Here is a 26585-nt window from a genome sequence, read left to right on the forward strand (position 1 = left end):
CCTACGGTGTAGAATTGTGGGGAACGGCTAGTACTAGTAATGTGGAAATTATACAACGCTTTCAGAACAAAGTAGCGAGGGTAATTGCCGAAGTTCCGTGGTTCACGCGGAATGATGAGATTCACGATTATCTGGAGCTCCCGTCGGTTCGTGAGATTGCATAACAGCGCAATGTCAAATACCTGCAGAGGCTTGAAAATCATGTAAACCACTTTGCAATGAATCTACTCGATAACAGCAGAGACGTCCGGCGATTGAAACGAGCCCATGTACTTGACTTAGGGTCTGCGTAACAGTTTGGAATCTAACACCGTCAAGTTTAGTGGTGTCGTATCTAATTTCTTGTTGCTTCTCTTTCTTTTTCTTTTTTATTTGTTATTAATGTTTGTTTTGTGGACTATATGGTGCTGAAATTAATGGTTTGTGATTTATGACTGAGCTGGAAATTTCAAGTTTGCTTGCAACTGTTTATTGTATATTTTGGAGGTTCCTTAAGAACTTTCTTATCACGTGCTGTTGTCAGGAAACTTACTTATGGCTCCGCAGGAGAGCAGATTGTAATTATAATTGTTATTGAGCAAAAAAAAAAAACCTGAATGTTTATCGCAAAACTGTTTATTATAATAACTTGAGTTAAGAAAACGTCTAAAGTCCAAATGTTTTGGATTTTGGGCTTTTTTGGGACACTTTTGGTTCAGTGGATTGCAATCAAAAGGGGAGGTGCACGACTATATGTTACAACAGACGTCACGCCGAAACTAGTCAAAATGGATTCAGGGATGGTCAAAATGGATATTTCCATTGAAATTTGAAAACCGAAATTTTTCGCGATACAGTAGTTTATTTAGTTCGTACAAGGAAGTAAAAAAGGGTTCTAAAATCTGAAAGAAAACCAATTAAATTTTAAAGATTAACCGAGCCGCGTATATGAAAACAGAATAACTGTCTTCGCCATTAATTATTATTACTAACCGTTACGTATTATGTAACGACATACGAGAACTTCTATTACTTTGCTAGTATAAATTTAAAGCTACGGTTAGGATTAATTAACATAAATTTACAAACCTTTGTTTAGTTGTAATCGTACTTATGAAACTTTAGACGTCCCCTTAATTAATAAATTTAACGGTCTTAAATTTCAAAGAAATATTATAATTCTTCTAACATAACTGCAATGCTGCTAAATAAAGCGAGCTACGATAATAAATTAAAAAATCTACGAGGTGAAATAATACAATTCTTCATATTATAGTGTCAACAAAAATAAGAAAGAAACTCTTTTCGTTTACAGTACTATATTTGTCGCGATGATGCGTAAACGTTTTCTTACTTTTAATGGAATGTTAAATTCATTTCAAGGAATCTTTTTTAATAACGGGTTATAAGATTTCTAAAAATGCCAAAGACAAAATATCTTCTTGGTGAAATCTGTAACCGATTAACAAAAATGAATTTCGCATCGGTGTGACCCGAGCGTATGTATTCGGCAATCTGTAAAAAAAAGTTAACGAACATTTTACGATATATTTTATAAAATCAAATCATATCGTTCGGGGCCTGACCCGGTCCAAACTCAGTGCGATTATGGTTCAGACCGTATATCTAGAGCTTGGATCTCACTATAAACGTTTTTAGATTTTCCTCTCGAAGTAAGCGATTATCAATTCGCAGCATTAATCTTACCAATTACGAACAGTAAAAAATAAATTTACTAATTTACGCATTATTTTTAACAAAGTAGTTCCCAGTACTGTCTCAGATAATTATGAAATATCTCTTTTTCGAATTATTATCCGGTTTGTGTATTTCACTTTTTACTTTTTTTGCTGCACACCTCCTATATATTTTCAATTTAATCGCTTCTTTTGTGAATACGCTTCATCCCAATCGCACTTCCACTCTTTAGAATCAAAGGAGAAAGGTGGCTTTCTCTTCTTTTCCAAGACCCGTGTAAATAATTACAAACTGTAAGAAAATCGATCGATTCTTTTTCGAATTAATTTTCACACGGTAAGGATATTTACTTAAGAATGGGAATCGGCTACGCAGGTAAAAGAAAATCCGCTCTCATTACTTCCATGCTAACGATCCTACAAATCGCAAGGTAATTCTACTAACCCGATTATGCCTCAAGTAAAATAACTATAAACAAAAAAAAAAAAAAAATTGCCGGCATCCTAATATACAGCCGTTTCCTTAAACACAAATTTTTTTTTTACTAGAGAATTATATCGATCGGTTGCGCGAATTTTTTCCATTAAATAAGGAGATAATAAAGACATAACAGTTTTAATTTACAAAGTACAAATGTAAAGTAAAAAGTACATCCCGTCCTTGTAATTTTAATTTAAATCTTTAATACTATTTATAAAAGTAGTAACCTAAATCGATTATGTTACATTTAAAATACGTTCAGGTTACCTATTATGTATAATCAAAAAAATTACAGTTAAATTTAGCGACACGTTAACGCGGCAGAAAACAATTTCCGGATATTTTTTCAAAAAGTTTCCGCTTAATCGGAATGACCGTTACGATATCTTACAAAGCGAATAAAGAAATACTCGAATTTAAAAAGAGATTTTCTACATTTTCCCTATTCCTCTCGAAGATAGCAGTACCGCGATCTCGAGAAGGGGAAAAATTAAAGGAAAAATATATTTTATCGGAGAATACCTCAAATTGACGTTGCAAATTATTTTTACGTACTGAAAATTAATTTTTCAAAAGCTATACGATTAAAATCGATTCATCTCTTATTAAATTTTGCCAATAAAGAAGAAAAGAATTTATCACGAATCTTTTCAAAAATAACAAAAACAAAAAAAATTAACAGCGTAATTTATTAAAAATTTTAATTTTGGGTACTTAAAAGGATGCACCGAGATATATAAATTTTCTTTAACTTGGAAAAATTAACGCCGTTCGTTCAAGGTATCAACATTTTAAATTTATTTGTACGACAAAGGGCGGTTTTATTACATCGAGGTGAATAACGACGCGGATTTCAACACCGCACAGGCCGTGCTCGATAATACAAGGTAAATTTAAAATCGATATAGACCTTTGATCGAGACCGTACTGTACGAATGTCACAACACCGGTTATGCACGATCCCGTATTAGATTGTCACTCGATAGTTAAATTTAGCTACAGCTAAGTTAAAACGACCGTTTTTGTAACGGAACTTCACGTCGATGTAAAAAATTAATTAATAAACCTCAACCGTATATATTTCGGAAAAAAATATATATTTTTCGTTAAAATCTCACAGATTACTTACACAAAATATATTTATATATCGGACTAGCGGGCGCGATAAAAACGGGAATATAACTTTGAAAAATATTTTCCAGTTTCAACATTATACCTCTGTTGACAAAAAGCGAAAAATTGCAAATCGTTCCAAAGATAAGAGACCGTCACAGTAAAAGGAAGCAGGACGGCAGCCATTTTATTGAGATCACCGACAATAAGTACTGTGAACGTACAACAGAAAGGGAGGGAACAAAATAAGGGATACGGTAGGGTAGGGTAGGGAGGGAAAGGCTCGTAAATACATCTGACATGGGGTAGGTCAAGGCGCATACAATTGTCCGCCCTTGAGTCCCCCTACACAAGATCAGGAAGTGTTTTATGTGTGTATGTATGTATTATATATATATATATATTATACGGTCTACGAATGTACCCGACCCACCCCTATATATCAACCAAAAAAAAATAATAGAAAGAAAAAAACAATAACAATTTTATTGCACGGTGCAACCGTAGAAAACGTTTGTTTTTCATATTTTAATCCGTAACCAAATTAAATAATACAAATGTACGCGTGCTTGCGTGCAAACGTAAACATCTGCGCGAAATATCAAAATTCCATATACATTCGGTTTTAAAATAATAACGCTTTGAAATAATGAAGTTCACAGAATTACACTGCTATCAAACAGATTACAGTTTAAACAACACGAATTACACCGTAATCAAACACAGATCGCAATTTAAATACATTTTCATATTTACAATTTGAGGGCCTAAATTTGTGTTTACTTCCCCAAATAAAAACTTTAGGACTTCTACTCTGCATATGCGCATCATCGCCGCAAAAGAACGACACTAGACCGGCCGACAGGTTTCAATTATCATTGTAAAAAACCAAAAACGCCCTTCATTAAGGATTGGAAAATATTAAAGAGCATTTTAAATAAGAACATCCGTCGGAAGAAACAGACATATTTATTTATACAGATAAAAAAAAATTAAAATCAGAGTTCAGGGAAACTTAATTTAGAAAATGCGTTTTGCTCGTTCTGAAATATATTTTAGAAAGTCGAGTTAAGTAGAGAGATCATTATTGAAAACTTAACGCTTCGCGTAACTTAAAATACGGTAAAGTTATTCCTGTAACTAATAAATGCGACAATAAGATGATTTTTAAACATTAAGTACCTTGTACGCGATGTAAGAGATCGGTAAAATCTGATTAACAATTTCGACGATTAGATAAGTAACAGACGATTAACATGATTTTGAGGTTATTTAATAACGTACGCCTTTAATAAAAACTAATTTTAGAAACGAGATAAAGCTATACAGATAATGAAGAAGCAAGAGGCGGAAACGCATCAGATAGGATTACGACGAAGAAAAAACCTGCAGCCCTCCCTCAAAGACACGTTTCATGGATTTATCATAAAGTCGCGTACTCCTATCTTTCAACATGAAGCTGCGATTATCGTCCACGAAGTACCGATTTTCATTTAAACATAAATTTAGAATACTCAATAAGTTACGGTCCTAACTTATAGCGCGCAACAACATCTAGCCGTCAATGTAGTGAAATTGCCAAATAATCCGTACCGTGGAAATATTTAACTTATTTAAAATATTCCGAAGTAAAAATCATAACATTTTAGCCTCTCCACAGTTCCTAAAGCACAAGTTATGTACTCGTTTTTTATTCGCATAAATATTGTAAATAGTTAGCCAGCACAATCGAAAGAACACAAAGTCGTAAAAGGGGAAATCTGATCGCGGAAAAGTTTATACGCGGATCCCATCGCCTGAAAATATATACGACAACTTACTTTCCAGCAAATACTACAGTACTGCGCTCTATTGGCTTAAATTTTTATTTAATGTTAACAACGCGGTTTGGGTGTCTGTTTTGAAGCGACATCGGGAAAGAATTCTTATCATTCTATCAAGAAAACAGCTGTATTACATTTTAGGGCGCTTCGGTTATGAAAAACTAGCACCACCTTAAAATAACTAAAATTCAAGTTTTCGCAGGCTACGAAAAAAATGGCAAATTTATTGAAAAACATCGTCTTGAACGATGAAGAACGAGAAATTAATAGATGTACCTCCTTGAACTACAGTCAGGAACACAATCGTTTCTTCACACAGTTCTGAAGAACGCTAAAAAATTAACCATTTTTTACTAGTTTAGTGCTTTACCAGAGTAGTGTAGGACGAACGGAATTGTGGACAGAACCTCTCCTTTATAAAATTATATAGCGTTTGATATATGCGACATATAATATCAAAATAATTTAAGAAAAAAGAAAGTAGTTTTTAATATTATTTAGAACACTTAGAAGGCATTATATTTAACATTATTGTTTTGAGAAATAACATTTCTCAAAACTTTAATAAAACCAAAAAATGAAAATTCTTCTGTTCGTAGGAGAAAAACGCAAAATATCTGCGGTTTTAACATACAACACATCTAACAGATGTTTTATAAATATGTGTATTTTCAAAGTAACAACGGTTAACACAAAAATATTTGGGATGCATCAACGTTTTGCAGATCCAGCGCGTGGAAAATTACAATACAAATCGCGTAACGGTTTTAGATTCTCTTTCATGTTAAAACGGGAAAGTCACAAGAAGAACTAGTTAATTAGCCTTACTTACTCAGCGACCGACATGGGTATATAGGGATTAGTAAAATGGAATCGATACGTATATTATCGAAAACTAAACGAACTAACTAATAATATTCGGAACGCTTTTATCGTCGAAAAATACTAAACGATAATCTACTAAACGGCATGTCGCTTACCGATTCTACACGACTTCTATAATGTCCTTACACAAACTACACTCTAACAGCTAACAGACTAAAAAACATACAAATTAGGCTACTCTGAGAAAAATGAAAAACGCTAGAAAAAAAATATTAAGCCGTACATTATTGTTACCGAATAAAATCTATAAATTTATAAAAATCTTAAATATTTATAATGCGATTTAAAAGTAACATTAACAACTGAAAAAAATTCAAACTTTATTCGAATCAATTTTACAACAAAAAAAAAACAAAGCAAAAACAAATCTTTTTATTAACAAAATGCGACACAAAAAACACAATCGATGCGCAAAAAAAAATAGTAGTGCAACATGCTCTAAACGGCACCGTGACTCAGCTCATCGTCGAAAACACAGAAGAAAGACGAATAATGCGGACAGAAGGAAGAAAGGTAGACCGATAACGTACGAGGAATAAGGAAGGACGGCTTCTGATTTACCACCACCAACCGTTTCCATTGCCGACCTGCTCTTCCCCGGCTTGTCCCAGCTGGGTAGGCATGGTCCTGCAACAATCAACCCCTGGGATTAATCGGGCACAGAAAGAAAACCGTAGGACCATAAATTAATAATGATCCAAAAAAAAAAATACAAATAATTCCGTTACAAATTTACTAAAATATATTCAAATAATCAAAAGCAAATAGAAGAAATTAATGATCCGCATCAGAAAACTAAAAAAATGTATACTAAAATTATATCTAGTACTAAAAAGCCTTTAGCTTCTAAAACCTCAACTTGTAATTAATTAAAATAAAGCGAAAAAATAAAAAATAATACTAATTTGCACGTTAACGTTTATGCTACTCTACAAACAGTGAATACTAAAAACAAATACGTTAACGTCTATAAAAAGAACAAAAATATATTAATTTTGTGTTGTATAGAATCCTGTTTGCGAACGAAAAGAAGAAAACAAATCGAGAAAGTTAAAGTCGATAGAACGGTCCATGAACGCCAATACCGTAATTCAACTCGATGCGAGAATCTTTTTAACGTTCTCAAATTACTTCAGAGCCAGATTTAAAAAAAAAAAAAAAAGGTTAGAGGCAAAGAAAATCGGATGCTTTTCTCCAACGGCGATCCGTTTTCCTTAAAGCAATCTATTTTCGGTAGTATTTAAGAATCTAGCTTACCCGGCCGGTCTAGCGGTTAACCATGGCAAATTCAGCCGATTTCGAAGTCGAGAGTTCTAATAATCAAATCCTAGAACAGGCGATTACTTTTATACGGATGTGAATACTAGGATCGTGGATACCGGTGTTCTTTGGCGGTCGGATTTCAATTAACCACACGTCTCAGGAACGGTTTACCTGAAACCGTACAAGACTAGATATCATTTACATTCACACATATCCTTCTCTGAAGTAATATCTTACCGTGCTTCCGGAGGCTAAACAGAAAAAAGAGAGTATTTAAGGATATCTGTAAAAAAAAAATTTTTTCAAATACATTTGAAACGGTGAAAGCAAAAACCTCGAACGATCGATAAAATAAGGCGTTCGTTTTACTCGGGATGAAGTTACTCTTAAAAGATTTCTCAGTTAATAATTAGCGGGACGGATACCGTACCGCCAGGAGATTGTTTTATACTTTTTCCTTGCAGTGAATTTATTAATTTCACGATCCTTGTAGGTTGTAATCTTTTTCCTCCTTACCTACTTATTTCCTTTACGCTCAATTCCACCTCCTTCTAGCCGATCTTTGGGATTTAACTAGATACCTACTAATCCGGTGTTAAATCGATATATTTTATCGATAAAAAACCAATTTCAAAACCTAAGTTTTCAATATCCTTTTTTAACTCCTATATAGAAACATTTTCCCCTATTTTAAAATTACGATCGTTTTCGAAAACAGAATAGAATTTTTCTACGTCTGTAATTAATTCATTTTCTAGTATTTTATTTATTTACTTTTCCCCCTTCAAACAGATAAATCTCAGCGATTATCGTCGGAAAAATTGTTTTAATTTAATAAAAACAGTTCCTTACTCTTTACAGAAGAATTCTGATGAATTGAATCACGTGCAGTAGAATATTGAGCTCGGCGATGAACTACTTTCCTTACCTCTCTACCGATCCTATCACGGCGTACAGTATAATCTTGGTGTGTCGACTGCAGTTACGATACAAACTTTATGATTTCAAACGGTTTATTTAACATCTAAAACCGCGTTATCGAAAGGAAAAACAGAAAAAACTTGAAACTCTAGATAGTTTATATGTTTTTAAACAGTTTCAACGTTTCAGGTAAGTCGTTCAGAAAATACTATTTCAATACATTTCTAACAAAGATATTAAAAAAAAAAACAAGATTCTAATAAAACATGTAGGTCATTAACTTAAAAAGAAATCGATGCGCTTTAAACTATAGTAGTGAAACAAATTTTACTCCTGAAAAATTTACGCAGTACAGAAATTTTAAGGTGTATATCCATAAATATAGCGTACAGCATCTATTTCTTCCTTTATTCAAACAAAACGTAGTCTTTCACATAAAACGGTTGACTTAACAAATCGATACAGAGCGGAGGTTATTAAAATCCGTCGGAAAGAAATTAACAACATACATAATACAACAGAGATATAATCGCGAAAATAAACGATATGGAAAAATTTATTTGGTTTTATTTGATAAAATTTAACGGCAATTATTGTTTTATTCTAAAGTGAACCGACCGAAACGTGTTACTGAAAATTTACAATATCGAATAATTTTCTATCGTTTTGGATTACTTTAAACTTCGCGATACGGTTGAAATTATACGATAAAAACATCAGAACTTTACACAGATTCAGATTGAGAAACGTCGAATCGGCTCGATAATATGATGTTCACTGTGCATCGACACAGAGTACGATTTAACGTTAAAACCCGCATTACGCGATTAAAATATAAGAAGACTTATAGTTTTTTCTAACTCGATTTATTTTCCTTTAAAATATACACGTCGAAATAATAACAGCGATTACGATAAACGTACAAGTTTTCTTATATAAAGAATACACGATTAATGGTTACGCGTCGCCTACCGGCACCGAACCGAAATAAAATCTCTGATCGTAGCCTATTCGGCCTTTCGTTATGAAAACGATATAGAATGTAATACATCGTTTCGAAACCGACGACGTCGTACGGTTTATAAATCGAACTCCACCGAAAACCGTTTACTACAACCGATTTTACGGCTAAGCAGAAACAATGCGAACGATCTACAGGACAAACGAGTGAAGATTTGCGCAATTCGAAGAATCAGACGGGACAGATAGGGATGACGTTTGTAAATACGTACGGTTTCCCCATATTTTATTATAAGCTTAAAATACGAGTGTACGGCGTTTAATTTTTTCCTTCGACTTACGTCGAGTAACAGTTTGTCTTATCGACTCTCTCCGGCAACGAACTCTGTCGAATAACGCCTACTACTTAATAAGGACGTCTCGGAAGCACTTTATTTTTTTCTGTGACGCCTTCTATACAATAAAACTATCAGCGAATAATTGCGATAGGAAAGTAACTGACTGACCTCTACCCTTAACAGTTTACGATTAAGATCGTATAACGATATAACCGTAACTTACAAGTACGGTATACCGTAGATAAGAACGTATTTTACCTGACATCGAGAGACATTTTACAAAAAACAGATGGTTTTTGTAATTTTTTAGTTTCTCTAATTAGGGTAGTTTTTAATCCACAAATGATAGTAGAATGTACAGCGTAATTTTTTAATCGCTTTTATTTGGGTTAAAACCACAACAGCGGTCGGCTTTTGAACGTAAACCGACACCACCTTTGTACGACCAAAATCGTAAATCAAACGTAATACGGTACAATCTAGGAAAAGGTTTTACATAAGGAATTTAATGTAATGACAAATAAGGTAAAAGTAAATAAATTAAATTAAAACAACAAAACAATTTTCTTTCTTTATTTAATCAAACAACATATTACACGGAAATAAGGATATGTTAACACATACACACACACACAAACACGCACACACACAAAAATAAATAATAAATAAACGCATTAACATCTGAAATTATCTTCGCCGATACAATTTACTTTTAAGAAATTTTAAAATATTTCATGCGTCAACAATTAAACAGTTATATCCAGAAGAAGCATTTCAACATCTGAAGAACGCTCTTATATAAATGAACAAAATCTTAATCGAATGAAAAAGAGAAAAAACTCAAATCCGATGAAAAATGAGCAATTTCTTCATGAGGAAGAGAGGATTTCGCAAGGTCCACAACCAGCAGTTGGGGCTTTAACTCTACACAGAACAATACAATAAATTAATTAGATAAAATACCGGTAACTTAAAAACAAGAAAAGAAGAAAACTAATTGCTCTAAACGGTTTAATCTGAAACTACACTATTTTTAATCGATTACGATATAAGTTAATATTACGAGTACATAGCAGGCTAATACAAATTATGTGGTAATAAAATTAACGGGAAAAAAGTTTTACGTTTTACTGTACGTCAGCTAATACTCTACATTACTAAAAAAAAAAAATAACAAAAAACAAAGAATAAGCATTTATATACCAGATTTTACAATGAAATAAAACCGCTATAGCTTTACGTTATTCGGATTTAGCGCACTAGATAAGATGAAATACGTGAGGCATGAGCGTAACCTATGCAGCATACTTTCTTAAGAAAGAAAAAAAAAATCAACGTAAATAGTAAATATATATCGATAAACCGATTTATACATTAGTATTTATGTCATTAATAGGTAAATAAAACCGTTTCAGTTAAAAAAAAACCGTCTGGGAAAGAAGCAGATGTAAAATTATTAACTAAAAAAATCAAGGGGAAGCAAAACAAAGTTAACACGAGAAGTATAAAAAATTAAAACTTTTCCTACAAAAAAAAAAAATTCTCTATTATTTTCTCATTCGTTACCGCGTTCTCCTCCCCTCCCCAAAAAGTGCTCGTTAACACTACCGATCTGAAATAAAAGCCAAACATAAAATCTAATAATTAAACATCGGTACTTACCTAACTTACGATGATACTAATCACTCGAACTTAAAAAAAAAAAATGCCCGCTGAAAATTGTATAACTAAGCATGCAAACGCTAAACAATTCATCGTATTAATAATATATATATATATATATATTTTAATTACACATCTCCTCAACCGATTCAATAGTAATAATAATAATGAGAAAAAACATCCGTAAGAACTTTTAAAAATAAAAATCAACTGATTATTTAAAAAAAGTTAAATTTTAAATAAGAAAATGAAAAAAGCATTTAAAAAAAAAGAAATAGAAAAACTCAGTTTCTTTAAAAGCATGTACTTGAGTTTATGTACCTCACAGAATGTACTTTTTTGATCTCTTCTAAGTAAACTAGGTTGATCGTTAATCGTTACTACAGCTGAAATCATTTCAGAATAATCGTTAACTAATTTCTCATCTTAATCGGTTTAACGATAAACAAAATTAATAATATAAAAAATAAATATCCGTTAATTTTCAGTTCGACGTTTCTAACGCTACGTAGAAGCGATTAATCGATTTCTTTAACTTTATAACAAAAATAATTTTTAACTATTTATTTAATTTATTTAACCTTTCATCGAGTACCAAAACGATAAAATTAGAAAGAAAGAAAAACGAAGACGCGATAATACTAATATTGTACTGTAATAATATAAATTCAGAATTCATTTCGCTACTATTCGAATGATGCAGGGATAAAAAAACTAGTAAATAAACATTTTCCCAAGAACACCCGACTACCATTACTTACGTAGCGATGTATAAAACTATTACCGTTCGGGTTAATGATACAACCGAACCGCACACGTAATACTCCGATGACAAATCACAATAAGGGTTTTTTTATAACATTTTCCCAACAAATATCAAATTATATAAACGCCAGTACCAATTTATAATACAAATTATAATATTTTAATCACTCGTTGCGATTAAAAATAAATTAAAAAAAAAACATCGGTCCAAAATTGAATTTATTTTTTGTTAACATTCTTGTTAATTTTCTCTAAAATAATAGTTTATAGAAATAATATGTACTGCACTCGTTTGAAATTATAAGGTATTCTTTTTCGGTATCTAACTGTAAAGCAAACAAATTTTAAGATTGTCGGAAACATTTTGTATTTATTCAAAAATTAGTAAAAACTGTAGGGAAAGTTACTGAACGATATAAAAAAGAGAAGGAAACGATAGAGATGTAATCGATTAAAACATTTTATTTTATTTAAAAAGTATTTGAGAATTTATAAAAGAAAAATTATACATATTAAGATGTTTAATATGGATATTTATGAAGATAGTATAATCAAAGGGTTAAAAATGATGGCACACTGTAAAAAAATTAGTTTAATTAAAAAACTTACAACATTAAATTTCGCAAGCCGGGCGTGTGATCGCTGAAGTTTTTAAAGGAATCTATAAGAAAGAATAGGTTGTTCGAGCGATAAACAAAGCCGTATAGAACTTACAAAACGAAAATTTCAAATCTTATTAATCAATTCTTGAATTTTATTTCGATTCGTACAAACAAATAAATATTTTGTAATATACGAATACGAAGAAAAACATTTTAAAAATCTTCATTTACCAAACTTTATTAGAAATCCTCGAGCAGAACGATTTCAGGACGATTGTGAGTACATATTCTACAGTTTAATAAGAATAACCTGAAAATATCGCTTTACCGGTTAGTTATACGTAAAAACCTCCTAAATTGCCGGATGTTTTATCGGTTACCGGCAAGAAACGAATCTAAAATATTAATTTTTTTCTAAAAAGCGGTTATTAATCGGTCAAAATATTTTAACTTTTTAAATATATCGCCCTGTTGAATGTAAACGAATCTGAACATTCACTTATTAGGCATACGTAATTTTTTAATACTTTTTCATAAGTTTTCAGTAAAAAATTTCCATCAATCGTTCCGAGCAAGGCTCGATTTTAAGTGAAGATTGTTATCTACGCCGTATCGCTCTCGAATAACAAGGGTTGACTAATAAAAATTATCGATCGGCCACACTTTATTTCCGGTAATCTAAACGATAAGACGCGACAAAATGCCATCCGCGACGGAACAATAAGACCGAAACTTAAACGAACCCTTAAAAAACTATATAGAGGAGGACAGGCGTACGCGGATTTCTTTCTCCCGCTACATCGAACCGATAATATTTATCAAGCGATAACAGCCTGGAAGGAATGATGGCGTCATGTTTCGACAACTACAAGGTTTGTCGAATAGGAAGATAATTTTTATTAATCTCAATTCTTTCAATTTCAATTCTTTTACTTTCTCTAATGATCCGCACACGAAGGTAAACTTAGCAAATATTAATTCTCACGTGAAAATTTTCAACTCCTTTAAAAATACTTTTAAAAAGGACTATTAATGAATATATATAAGTATTAAAAAAGAAAAAAATAACCTAAAAAAACTCTCCCTGCAGTTTTTGTTTCTATTACCCCGGAAGAAAACCCATACATAATATTCTAAAAAAACTCTTTCCAGTAAAAATTGTTTTAAAATTTCATCCCTTAAATGAAGTTATTATTATTTTCATCAAAAATACAAAAAATTAAAAAATCACCAAGAGAACCGTACGTAACACTTTTAGAAGAATTCAGAATTTTTATTTAACAAAACTATTTTAAATAAATAAAAACAATTCTGCCACAGATTTAATTCGAGAGGTTCGGAACAGCGTTTAAAATTTTAAAAAGTATCCTACAAAGTTACACATAATTTTTACAAATTTTATTGTTACAATCTATTTTGAGAAAGTAAACGTAAAGGAGCTAAATTTCATTTAGATTAAAAATAAAATCTACCTTTAATCTTCTTCGATACGTTCTTGGATGATGCGAAGGGAAACCGATAGATAACTAGATAACCCCAAAAACCTCTCGCCTATCGACTAGATGTGATTAGAACAAACCCAATTTATAATCTACGAGCAACAACAGTGCGAGATATACTTCAAAAATAATATTTTGCCAGATCTAGATTAAATTAAATACTAGTTCATCGACTAAAACTATAATGCTCGATGGTCTGCGCACAAGGAAGAGTGGGTATGTATTCAGAGCATCAGATAACACAAAATCAACGGTTTGTGTGTAAAATCGTTTATAACGATTTTTCGATTATTCGATTATTAACGACAATTAAACTTTTTTAACGATATTTACAATTTTATAAAACTATAAAGGTGGGTCTAAAACATACGTAATTTTAACATATTTTTGACGATGTTTTATCATCGATAAATGAAACAGAACAATTTACAAACAAAATTAAAATCGGTTAAATTAAAAATTGGAAAACTGTAACAAATAATTTGATAAACTTAATTTCAAAAGTAGATATTTCTAACCGATAATACCCAAGCTATTTTAATAACCTTTTGCAATATTATCGCAAAAAGAGAACGTTTAACAGAATATAAAAATACGATTTAAAATTATGCGGTTTACAACGCTAATGATTTTAGACCTTTAACGATTTAAAATAGTTAATAATTTTAGATCTTAATACGAAATAAAATTTCGTTACTTTAATAAAAACAAAGCGGTAGATATCAAGAACGTTCGGGGAACAGCTGCTACTATTTACCTCGATTAAATGAACTCTGAACACAAACGCATGCATTTTAACTGCTAATAACCATCATCTTTGATTACAGTTTACGATAATAAATATTTAAATTCTTAATCGAGAACTTAACCTAATCAAATCGTGATCTTTTAAGCCGAAATTTAATAATCTAAAAAACATTAGAAGAAAAAAATCGAAATCTTACATTCAAAGGTGCTCATCAGGGTAGAAAGATAAGCAAACTCTAATTATAAGGGTTTGGATTTAAACAGCGGCTGGAAAAAAAATTTAACACTTCTTAAATATACGAAGTGTTCCAGGACGTATTCGCCGAACTTCAGATACTAATTCAGTACACCGACGTAAGCAAAAAAATTCATATCGACATTAGTCATATTTTGCTTTGTTTTCCTCCTGGACGCCATTTTGTGATTTTCAACAAAAACATTATTTCTCGCACGTAATGAAAGGTGATAATTTGTATTAATTTACTATTATTATTTATTGTTATTAATTTTTATTACATGAAGTGGAGGAAACAAAAACAGGCAAAAAATTATTAGCTTGTATTACGGTGAGCAAGCGTACTGCCGGGTTAATTGTCTGCAGTAACTCGATTGTTTGTAAACAGGTTTTTTCAAATGAGATATCATTTTGTTGAAAATAAAACGCTTAATAAATTTCGTAAAAGTAAAAATTTGATCAAACAAATAATTACAAAGATATTGAAGATTAAAAAAAATTAATAGATGGCCGCCATTTTGAAATTTTTGATGATGTTTTCAAAATTTTGTAACACGTCTTTGAGCTGCCAAATTTAATTAATGTAAGCTTACCCGTTCCCGAGAAATAATGTTTTTGTTGAAAATCACAAAATGACTCCAGAAGGAAACAAAGTAAAATAGGACTCATGTCGATAAATTCGGGGAATACGTCCCGGAACATCTGCAAAACGAATTTTAATATTTTTTGAGAAAAAAGTAAAAACTTTTTTTTTAAACTACGTACACGGATACGATCCGTTTGGAATTTACAGAGATTAACACTACAACGGCCAGAACTGACGCGCCTTCAGCCTTAAAAACGATATACACGAGCGTTTACATACAACACAATCGATCACAGCTTGTAAATTCCATACGTTTTACGTAAAAACTACAAACTCGACAAACATTTCGACACCATAAATTTGTCGGCGATAAATAAAATAAGCGACTTAACAAAGATTACGTACACGCTATCGGATCGTAAGGGAATAATAAAGGTAAGAAATTTTTAACGTCAAGGCCGTTAGGGACCGCTCGAACAACTGCGAAAAGATGTTCAGGAAACATAATCTTATAAGCGTTAAAAACGAACAGTATATAAGGTATTTTAAAAAAAAGAAGGTTTTCTAGGGCCATTTTTATCGTGCTGATAAACTAAAAATATCTGTTATTCTGTTTACTTATTTTTAGTACAAAGAAATGAACGAACGGGCGATCGACTTAAAATGTAACCGGCTTTATGAATTTAAATTTAAACTCGATTAATACTAATAGAATTAATTAAACCTCGCAATCCGTATTTAAACTCTCATTCGGCATATCATCCTCAGAGATGAAGAATATCATAAAAACTGTCAATTTCAGTTTATTTTCTTAATTACGTACCGTTATAATTTAGTTTTTTTTTTTACCGCCTCGTGTCGATTAACTCCTAAACCACGATCGGTTACGTTAATATCTTAAAAAAGATAGTAATTTCCAAAAGAAGGAAAACGCGCTTCCTTAATCGCATTCCCTACAAGGAGAATATAATAACGATTTTATTAGATTAATTTTACATCACTTACCGGTTTTCCTTTTTAGCTTTGATAGATACTTTCACGGAGATGTCTGTCGATCGAAGACAAATTTAAATCGTTGACGTAAAAAAAAAACCCGACCGAAATTAATTAACGAATAAGTAACTACGGACATTATGATCGGCTTAGACGTATAATAAATACGATTAAAAACAATAAAAAAAAAATTACATTTAAAAATAATTTGAATCGGTTACAAAATAACTTCATTATCTATCGACACGTTACAATAGAACCGCCGTAACGATTATTTTTTTGGGGAGTGAGATTGTAAATTATACTTTTAATCGCGTTTACGTTATGAATCAAAAAGCGATATAATTAAGAGATTAAATTACGAAAATACTTCCCGGAAAAAATATATAATTAATTTTTTTTTTTAAATAACACTGGTCAACAAAAATTTTGGAACTAAAAAGGGAGTGCGAGTTGTTTATAGTATTTTATATGCTGAATCTGAAAATGTATTCCGAACGTTCTAAGTTACAACCCCTTATCTGTTCCGTCATTCGTGAAACAGTATAAGTTAGTATATTTGTATGTCTGCTTATTCACACCTGATTTATATTGTGATGCGTGCTATAAAACCTATATTTGATACGTAACGGTCGAATGGTGTCATTTCGTGTCAAGCCAGACATGTCAACGAATCAAGTAATGAGTAATTCAACGCGATGAAATTCTCTTCAGTTAGAGTTCAGCCCTTGGTGTGACTTGTGTTCTTTAGTTGCGGTACCGATTATATCGTACACACGTTATAAAAATCGTTTCGTAAGTGTAATATTACAGAAATACTTAATTACGTAAAATTTTTAAGTATTTCTGTAATATTTCAGAAACTTTTACTTTCATTCATTAAAATATTTTTAATTTTACAATGAATAAAAATCGGGCTTACAAAAATTCTACAAATATTTTTTGTTACGTTTGCTGAGAATTCACCACGAAACGTCAACGAAAACCGATATTTAATCTGCTGAAAACAGCTTATAAACGTTATTTCGACTGACTCTTGGAAGAAAGAGATAAATCCTGGGCTCCAGATATAACGTGCATCAAATGCTTCGTTAAACTAACCCGGTGGTTAAAAAAGGAGAAAAAGAGCATTTGCGTTTTGGCGTACCTATAATTTGGCGAAAACCTATTAACCGTTGATGACTGCTACTTTGCTAAACAAATGTTACCGGTTTCAATTCAAAAAAAATGAAAGCAGTATCGCATACCCAAATGTCGATTCAGCTAAGACACCGATACTACTTCATGGTGTTGATTTACAGATTCCGACCGATTTACACATTCCTCAGAATGCTCGACCGATGATTCATCAACTTTAATAAATATTAATTACATTCCAAAAGAATCGACTACTGAACCTTACTTCATCACACAAGCAGAACTTAACGACATAATTCGTGACTTGTATTTGTCAAAACTACATGCAAAATTCCTACGCTCACGTCTTAAAAAATGAAATTTATTAAACACGGATGCTAAAATTTCAGTATATAGAAATCGAAACGAAAATTTACTGAAATATCTTAGAAGAGATGGTTTAATTTGTTCCCGTCTTGATGTTAAAGGACTAATGTCTGAACTCGACGCTGAATATGTTATTCGTGATCGGCGATTACTTATAGACTCATCAAAAAGAAGCCTACAGGCAGTGTTGTTGCATAACCCGAATAAGTTTTCTTCAATACCGGTAGGTAAATGCTGTAGAATGAAAGAAAAATATGAAAGTATGTCAAAAATATTAAAAGCCATTTTGTATGATGAATACTGATGGAGAATTATCTCTGACCTGAAAGCGATAGGGCTTCTTTTCGGTCTCCAGAGTGGCTTTACAAAATATACGTGTTTCTTGTGTTTGTAGGATATTCGGGCTACAGATAAACATTAGGCGGTTAAAAACTGGCCAAAAAGAAATCGGTTTGCCACAGGAAATGAAAATGTTGTCGATATTCCCCTTACCGAAGCGGATCGTATTATTTTACCACCTCTACACATAAAACTAGGCTTGATGAAGAATTTTATAAAAGTATTAGATAAAGATGGAGACGGCTTTAAACATTTAGCTGACGTTTTTTCACGATTAAGTGAAGCCAAATTAAAAGAGGGAATATTCTTCGGACCACAAATAAGAAAATTAATCCGTGAAAATATATTTGACAGCAAACTGAATCGTAAAGAACTAGCGGCACGGAAGTCATTCAAAAATGGTGGTTACTGGTTTTCTTGGAAACAAAACTTATCGGCTTAACCTTATAAATGAGATCGGCTTATAAATGAAATCTTAGTGAACTACAAAAATTTAGGCTGCAGAATGTCATTGAAAATTAATTTTCTACATTCTCATTAGGACGTTTTCCCTTTAAACTCGGCTGACATCAGCGACGAACAAGCAGAAGGTTCCACCAAGATATACGTTAAACATACGTTAAACAAATGGAACAACGTTACCAAATCAGACGGGATGAATCTATGATGAGTGACTACTGCCGGATGAGGAGAAGACTTCACTGAACACAAAAGGAAAATAAGAAAAAAGAAATTAAGATAAACGTAAATGTTTGCAAAATAAAAGCAGGAATTTTAATTGTAATTATTATTATTTTTGTATTGTACTATTTAAGTTTTTCTCAATATTTTAAGTTGTCATAATTAAAAATCTAAGGATGAGAAGAAACTCTGATTTTCATTTTTTAAGATTCAGCATAAAAAATACATTCTAATTCACCTACATTTATCTTAATTCCATTTTTTTTTATTGACGTAATTATTTACGGTTTAAAAAACCTTTGTATGACATCCAGAGATTAAACAACCATAATTTAATACTTTCAAGAAGCGTAAAATACTCCTCGTGCGAAAAATTAACGGTCATTCACGAAATCATCTTTTTTACAAAAAAGTTTTAAACCGAATATATTTTTATAAGCATTTAATTAGAAAACTGAAGGTTCACGCTCACGGGTAAGCGCCCGTCAGTAATCGAGCGGGTAATCAAGAGCTGACGGATTACGGACCTTCATCGGTCGCAAGGAGAAATTACAGACTTCTCTAACCGTTCTCCGGCACGAGACAGAACAAGAAAGTAAGGAGAGTAGCGTTAAATCGAATAAATACCCCAGTAATTTCTGAGGTTTTACTCTGAAATATAAGCACGGTTTTAATAAAGGTTACGTAAATACGTTAAACAATCGATCTGTAGAAAAAATCTTTCCTTACCGGTTAAAACGTTTTGGAATACAAACAAAAAAGGATACATCTCATCAATATTAAAACAACCTCCTTTTTTATACAGATTTAAATTACTTTAACTGCGTTATAGATTAATCTAATAAAAAAAGGCGACCGATATAAGTTCACTGGCCCTATACGGGCGTTTTCCTAAAACAAAATATTAAAATACGAAATATAAATAGGGAAGGGAGGTAAAATAAAGTATAATAGTGCATAATTTATAGTACTGTATAATGTACAAAGTAACTGCATTTAAAAACGGAAAGAATATATTAACGTTAAAATACATTACGTGAAACGTTTCCGTATAAACTGAAATTATTAAACGGAGAAGGTCACACTGGTAAGCGACCGTGGTCTAACGAAAAGGATATTACAAATATACATATAACAGAATATACACGAATATATTTTGACGCGCGGGACCTGCGATTACTACACAAAAGCCGGGCGCTACACGTATAATATATGCAAACGCACTAGAAGAAAAAAGACAGAAACAGAGCGAAAGAAAAGAGAGCAAGCGAAGCCAAGACGCTGCTATTTTATTTTCTACGAAATGTAAGTCGATTCAACTCACCTTTTGCCTTTGCTGCCTCCGGCGACAGAAGGTTCAACTACAATGCTGGATCCGAGAAAGCTAACTCCTGTAACATACATACATACACACAACAATTTATAAACTGCCTGCAACAAAAACTAATATGATACAAATAATAAACTAATGACATCGAAAATACATTTTTAAAATGCGATAACGATAACTGTATCCGGTAATATTTGATGAGAATTTAAAAATATCTATCGAACGGGGTCGTTAAACGTAGTCGCTATAACAATATTAAATTAAAAATATAAATTAATCGTCGTTTAACAGTTTCTGTAAAAAATTTTCCCTTTAAAATAGCTATTTAATTCGCAGGGCTCAAACCGTTTCAAACCTCCGGTCTATAATTTACCGAATTTCCATAAACACTTGCTAACCGGTGCAACATAAAGCTGCCCCAAAACCACCCCACTCACAAACGACCGCTTCTAGCGGAAAATCAAATGCTCTTAGTAATTTTTAACGACTGCTTACTCGTATTTCCAAAACTTCAAAATCGACCTATTTGACATCGGGAAAAGATTTACTGAACAATCCTATTTTAACTTTAAACACTACGCGTACGTTTAATTCGTTTAAAATCTTATAACTACTTTAAAACAAAATTAATGCGGTCCGATTTCTTAACACTTACATCTAATTAACGATTAGCAATATTATTAGCCTAAAACCGCAAGCTGTTATCTTCTTCATATTTCAAAAATATTTACTTTAAAGAAAATTAGAGCATTAATCATAAATAGAAACGCATTATTAGGGGAAAAACGTTTTTGGGGAAAGGAGATGTTACTAGTAACCAGGATGCTACGGAAAAAGGACCTACGGAAAACTATAATAATAAAAATAAATTTAAGTCGAAATCTTAGAAAAGGAAATATATTCATAGAGTTGGAATTTAGTGCTGAAATAGTCGCTTTGATATGCGAGGGAAAGAAAGATGGGAAAAATTGCGCAGGAAGGCAACGTTTGGAATACGTAAAACAAATTGTTAGGGACGTAGGATGTAGGGGGGTACACCGAAATGAAACGACTGGCAGCACTAAATAGGGAAACTTGGAGAGCTGCATCATACCAGTCAAATGACTGAAGAGGAAAAAAATTAAAAATTAATTAAAAACTAAAACCCAGCAACAAAAAAGCTCCATCTTAATTAAAATAATAAAATTATAATTTATTTTACGGCAAATGGCACATACAGCTGAAACTCACTACAGTAATTCAAATATTTGAATATAAACGGACGACTATAAGACCGTAAAATATAAAATAACATTTCATTATCCCCTAGAATAGTTCGCATTTTAGCCCCCAGTTTAAAATTGCGACGCAATGCCTGATAACAGATACAATCCACACGGATGTAGCGCATTGTTAGTTGGCAATCGCAGCGTGCACAAACGGGCGCAACTGTTTGCGTCATCAGATATCCATGAGCGAGCCTAGTATGCCCAATTCGCAAACGGCAAATAATAACCTTTTCTCCACGGTTATTTCTGCACGAGGAGCTCCACGGTGACGCAGTATTCTTAATTTGACGAAGTATATTGTAAATATTAGCATCAGTTCGCTTTACCACTCATCGTGAACCATTCTCTTAAGAAAACAGACAAGATCGTTCGAAGCGACGCGATCGGTGAAAGGAGGTTTAATTTGCCGCATCATCAACACGCTCATCGCCTGAAATACCAATATGGCTGGGGATCCAGCAAAAGCTCACTGTTGTATTACGGTGATTCAGTTGCCAAATAACACAGTGAATCTCAAAGACAACAAGGTGTCGAGTACACGTCACTGATCGCCTGTAAGGCACTCGTGGAATCTGATCGAACAATTACAAGTCGGAACGTCGGGCTAACTATATATGTAAGACCTAATCGATAGCGTACAGCTAAGCGACGAAAAAAATATTGGCGAAGCTGTGAAGGCGAAATATGTACGTTTTGTTGCCGACCACAAAAGCACAACCAAGAGAATTGACGTTTCTAGAGTCGTTTTACACCGCCATTCCGAACGGGTTATTGTGTTTTGAAGCAGCCTCTCGCCTGTAGCTTTAGTTCTACGCGCTAGGTAAATTGATAAAACATCCGCAGATGAAGAACACAATGGATTTTCGCACGCAGTTTGTTATACATTACAGCTGCAGCAAACAAAGTAACACTTTTTTCTAGTGTGAAACTTTCGGATATCATCGTTCCAACTCGGACCCGAAAGGACCGGGCTATTGAGGAAACTCCCTGATGAATGCAAAGAGATTCCCTAATGACGTAACAGAAATATTTACAACAAAATAATCGAAAAAATTACGAAGGATTTAGTTTCCAGTATTTTAAATCTGAATCTGAAACGATGAATGTACTCTAACAGAGTAAATAACCTTTTTCGATGACCTATGAATACCGGCACTGAATTTTCAGGTAGTGTACGTACTTGTTTAAACTCTTAAAAAGTATTTTTACCATCCTTTTACTTTTTCCGAGCCTATTGCCTGAACTATACAGAGTATATATATATATATATATATATATATATATATATATATATATATTTCATCCAGTTTTTCCAGATTGGTATCAGATCTCTCTCTCTCTCTCTCTCTCTGTGTGTGTGTGTGTGTGTGTGTGTATGCAAACTCAATTGCTGCTACCGAATTGCCAGGGCCTGCAGCTGCAAACGTACCGGTAAACATGTAGTCCTGAACAGACTCAGGTCGACCACTCCTGAGATGTATGGTCGAAGAACACCGGTATCCAGTTTAGTATTGAAATCCATATAAACGCATCTAACTTTACAAGGACTCGAACCTTAGAACTCTCGACTACGAAATTAAACGTAAATCCTACTCTCTCGAGCAGGTTGTCCACTTGAATCTTAAAATTCCAGGTTACTTTATACTCGACCATTCAAAAGAATTAGTAACGTTATTTTTACGTATTCCCGAAGAGGGTGATTTCTTCGACCAATCCACCACCATTCCTGCAGGCTATTTGGAGCCAATAAAGAAATCTAAAGGAGAAAATAAGTTTTACATCAACGATAATAGTCTTAACGATAACGGGACTATAATAAAATAGATAACAGGATGGTTTACTGCGTTATCAAATTTGTCTGTTCATAGTTTAACTACAATTATTTAAACTAAAACTAAATGCCGATTAAAATTTTATTTATCTCGAAGTTTTAAAAAAATTACCCGCCATCAAAAAGATTAAAAAATTAAATAGTAACCAGTGATATATAAATTCTGTTAGTAACATACGATAAAAATAGTGTATTAATAAAATGCCATTTTACTTTCTAACACCTAATAGCCCTAATGAGATTTATATGATTCCAAGAATCGCAACGTATAAATAGTATTCTTATAAGATTTTTAGAATTACAAAATTTCTCGACCAAATCTTCAACAAATTCGAATAATTAATACAATTTATGAAATACAAGTCGTGTGAAATTTATTTAAAAGTTTCTCAAATTCATAACTGTAGTTAAGAAGTCGCAAGCCAATAATTTTTTTTTATCATAGATTTATTTAGTAATCGTTAACTGAGCTACCCCAGCAATTTTTTCCTTAAATTGAGCTTATATCAAATTACAAAATTAACAGGTAGGTGACGTACCAGATATACACTGTACCAGAAAAGGATGTACAAAGTTCCTATCTAATATTAATAATCGATCGTTGGAAATAGAACGCTAAATTTCGGCCAAAGGTTTTGACAAATTTCAGTAAATCAAACCGCTAGTTAACCAACGCTGGAGTAATTTTCTAATACAGATTTTTCAGCCGCATACATAAAATTCTGTAACGATTTTTGCTTGTAACAGAACCGGACAACGTTTTGTGAATAAAAAATGTATCGGGTTGTCGCGGTAGGCGATGCAGAAAGCGCGATAAGAAAAAACTTAAAATCTTTATGCATCGGATTTTCATAAATAAATACCTCTTTAAACGAGAAAAAGTTAAATAATTTTTTGTAGACTGTTACAATACTCTTTTATTGTTTTATTAAAGATACGGAATGAAACTATAATCCTTAGAGAAAAGCGGATAACTCCCTTACCGGCTAACCTTTACTTCTTTTTTTAAGAAAAAAAGAAGTTAGAAGTTAAGAAAAAGAAGTATCTTTTTCAAGATAACTAAAAATATCGCTTACTTTGCCCAAACTTCCAAAAATTATCGCTAATTTTAGATAAAAATAACGGTAACAAACCCGAGGGAGTACCGGTGCATAAATTAACTAGAATTTTCAAGGACAAATAGTTATATTTTCCGAAAAAAAAAGAGAAATATTATAGACGATCCGTGTAATTAATCTATACAACAAAAAAGAAAGAAATCCAGAAATAAATCGGTTTTAACAGATAGTTTCACCGATAAAAAATAAAAAGACCCGAATAAAATAAAAATGCGCCTTCATTCAAAATGCATGAGAATCTACTATATATATATGTTAATAATAGTCGAAAGGATGCGAACAGGCTACGTTACAACCTTACAACAACAACTCTGCTCGTAGAGCTAGTTCTGGTCTAGCTAGATAACGTCTAGCAAGATGGCGGCCGGCCGTACTACCAACCGTAAATAAGTTTCTGATGGCAACACGTGGCATCACGCCGTCTTCTTTCGTCTGAACAGTCGTTGTAGTAGCATTAAAAACTAAAACTGCCGCAACAACATATTAAATAATAAAATTCATTATTATCGTTCCACATAATCATGTTAAAAAAATAATATTAATAATATTAAAAGGAAATAAAACATTAAATCCGACGAGAAACGTAAAAATACTCTACTTTTAAACAAAATTAGCAACTTACACGATTTCCAGGCCAAACCTGTTTCCGATAGCGCATATTTACTTGAAAAGCCAAGATTTATTACTTGGAAGGTAAAATAAAAGCGGACCTACAACAAAGACTATTCAATCCTTGTAGGTAATACTAATGCATAGCTTACGCGTCTAAACAGACAAAATGTTTATTCCCACTTATATCCAAAATCTATTACAGGAGGTAAAATAGCGGAAAACTATTTGGAATACGATGTGTAATAAATTAATTAAATCCTTTAAATTTATACAGTATTTATGAAAACAAATCTTGCAGATCGACAAAAAATATACGTATTTATTAGTTAATATTTATAGATGTTAATATATAAGGTGTCTTTTTTTTAAGTTAGGGCCGTTCTGATATAAAAAATGAAATAAGCGATATAGAAAAAACTTTATTATGACAAAATAAACTTTACTGCGATACATTTTTGAATTCGGCTTACCGGCTTCATTATTCAGTTTTCAAGAATTCTCCCGACAAATCAATTATCGTTCTACAATTTCTCATCTCCTTCAATATCCTGCGATGCAAGCCATTGTTTTAAACGGAGAAAAAGGTAATAATAACTCTGTGCAATATCCGCACTGTAAGGCGGATGTTCGAAGATTTGCCGAGGTAATCGTAGCAATTGTTCAGCAGCGGTTTTGTTTGCCGTGTGAGGTCGTGCGATATCGCGGAGAAACAAAATCCCCGTCGCTTACCTTCTCGCGTCTTTTGTTTTGAACTGAACGTCTAAGTTCTGTAAGCGTTTCACAGAACTATCGGTATTAACAGTTCTTCCGCGATTCAAGAAATTCAATCGGCAATATTTCTTCGGCATCCCAAAAAAAAAAACTATAGCCGTAAGCTTTCTCACTTAACTTTCTCGCTTGGACTTCGGGGATAATGAATGTAGCCATCGCATCGATCGCAGATTTGTCACGAAATTCGAATAAGATATCCGCGTATCATCACCGGTCGCACCGCGTTTCCTTAAGTCACCATCTTCATTTTCGTAGCGTCTCAAATGCGTTTGAGCTGCAGCGAGACGTTTTTCTTTACGTATTTCTGCCGACGTTTTCGGTATCCGTTCAGAACACGACTTTCCGTAAAAAAGTCTTTCGGTTAAATTGTGAATTATTGATCGCGGAACAAAAGAAAATTCAATCGATAATCGAGAAGAGTAAGCCCTCTGTTTTCACATATTTTTGCGTTCGCATTTTCGGTCGATTCATCTGCGATGACAGTCGGGCGACCCCGCGTTTTTCGTAGTAAACGTACGTTCTTTCTCAGCGAAACAAACGACACAGTCGACGAAATTTACCTTGGCACGTAACACCGGGTTCG

General features: G+C 32.7%; 1 protein-coding gene across 2 annotated transcripts in view; it reads right to left on the reverse strand.

Moving 5' to 3' along the window:
- Positions 1 to 26585, reverse strand: part of Imp (IGF-II mRNA-binding protein) — a 227493-nt gene that overhangs the window by 159886 nt on the left and 41022 nt on the right. For both annotated transcript variants that reach the window (XM_075357133.1, XM_075357132.1), the window contains exon 2: positions 20397 to 20463. In XM_075357133.1, the coding sequence (XP_075213248.1) occupies positions 20397 to 20463 (67 nt within the window). The remainder of the gene's footprint in view (positions 1 to 20396; positions 20464 to 26585) is intronic.

This window comes from Lycorma delicatula, chromosome 2 (assembly GCF_047948215.1).
Source record: "Lycorma delicatula isolate Av1 chromosome 2, ASM4794821v1, whole genome shotgun sequence".
In the NCBI taxonomy this organism is placed as follows: domain Eukaryota; kingdom Metazoa; phylum Arthropoda; class Insecta; order Hemiptera; family Fulgoridae; genus Lycorma; species Lycorma delicatula.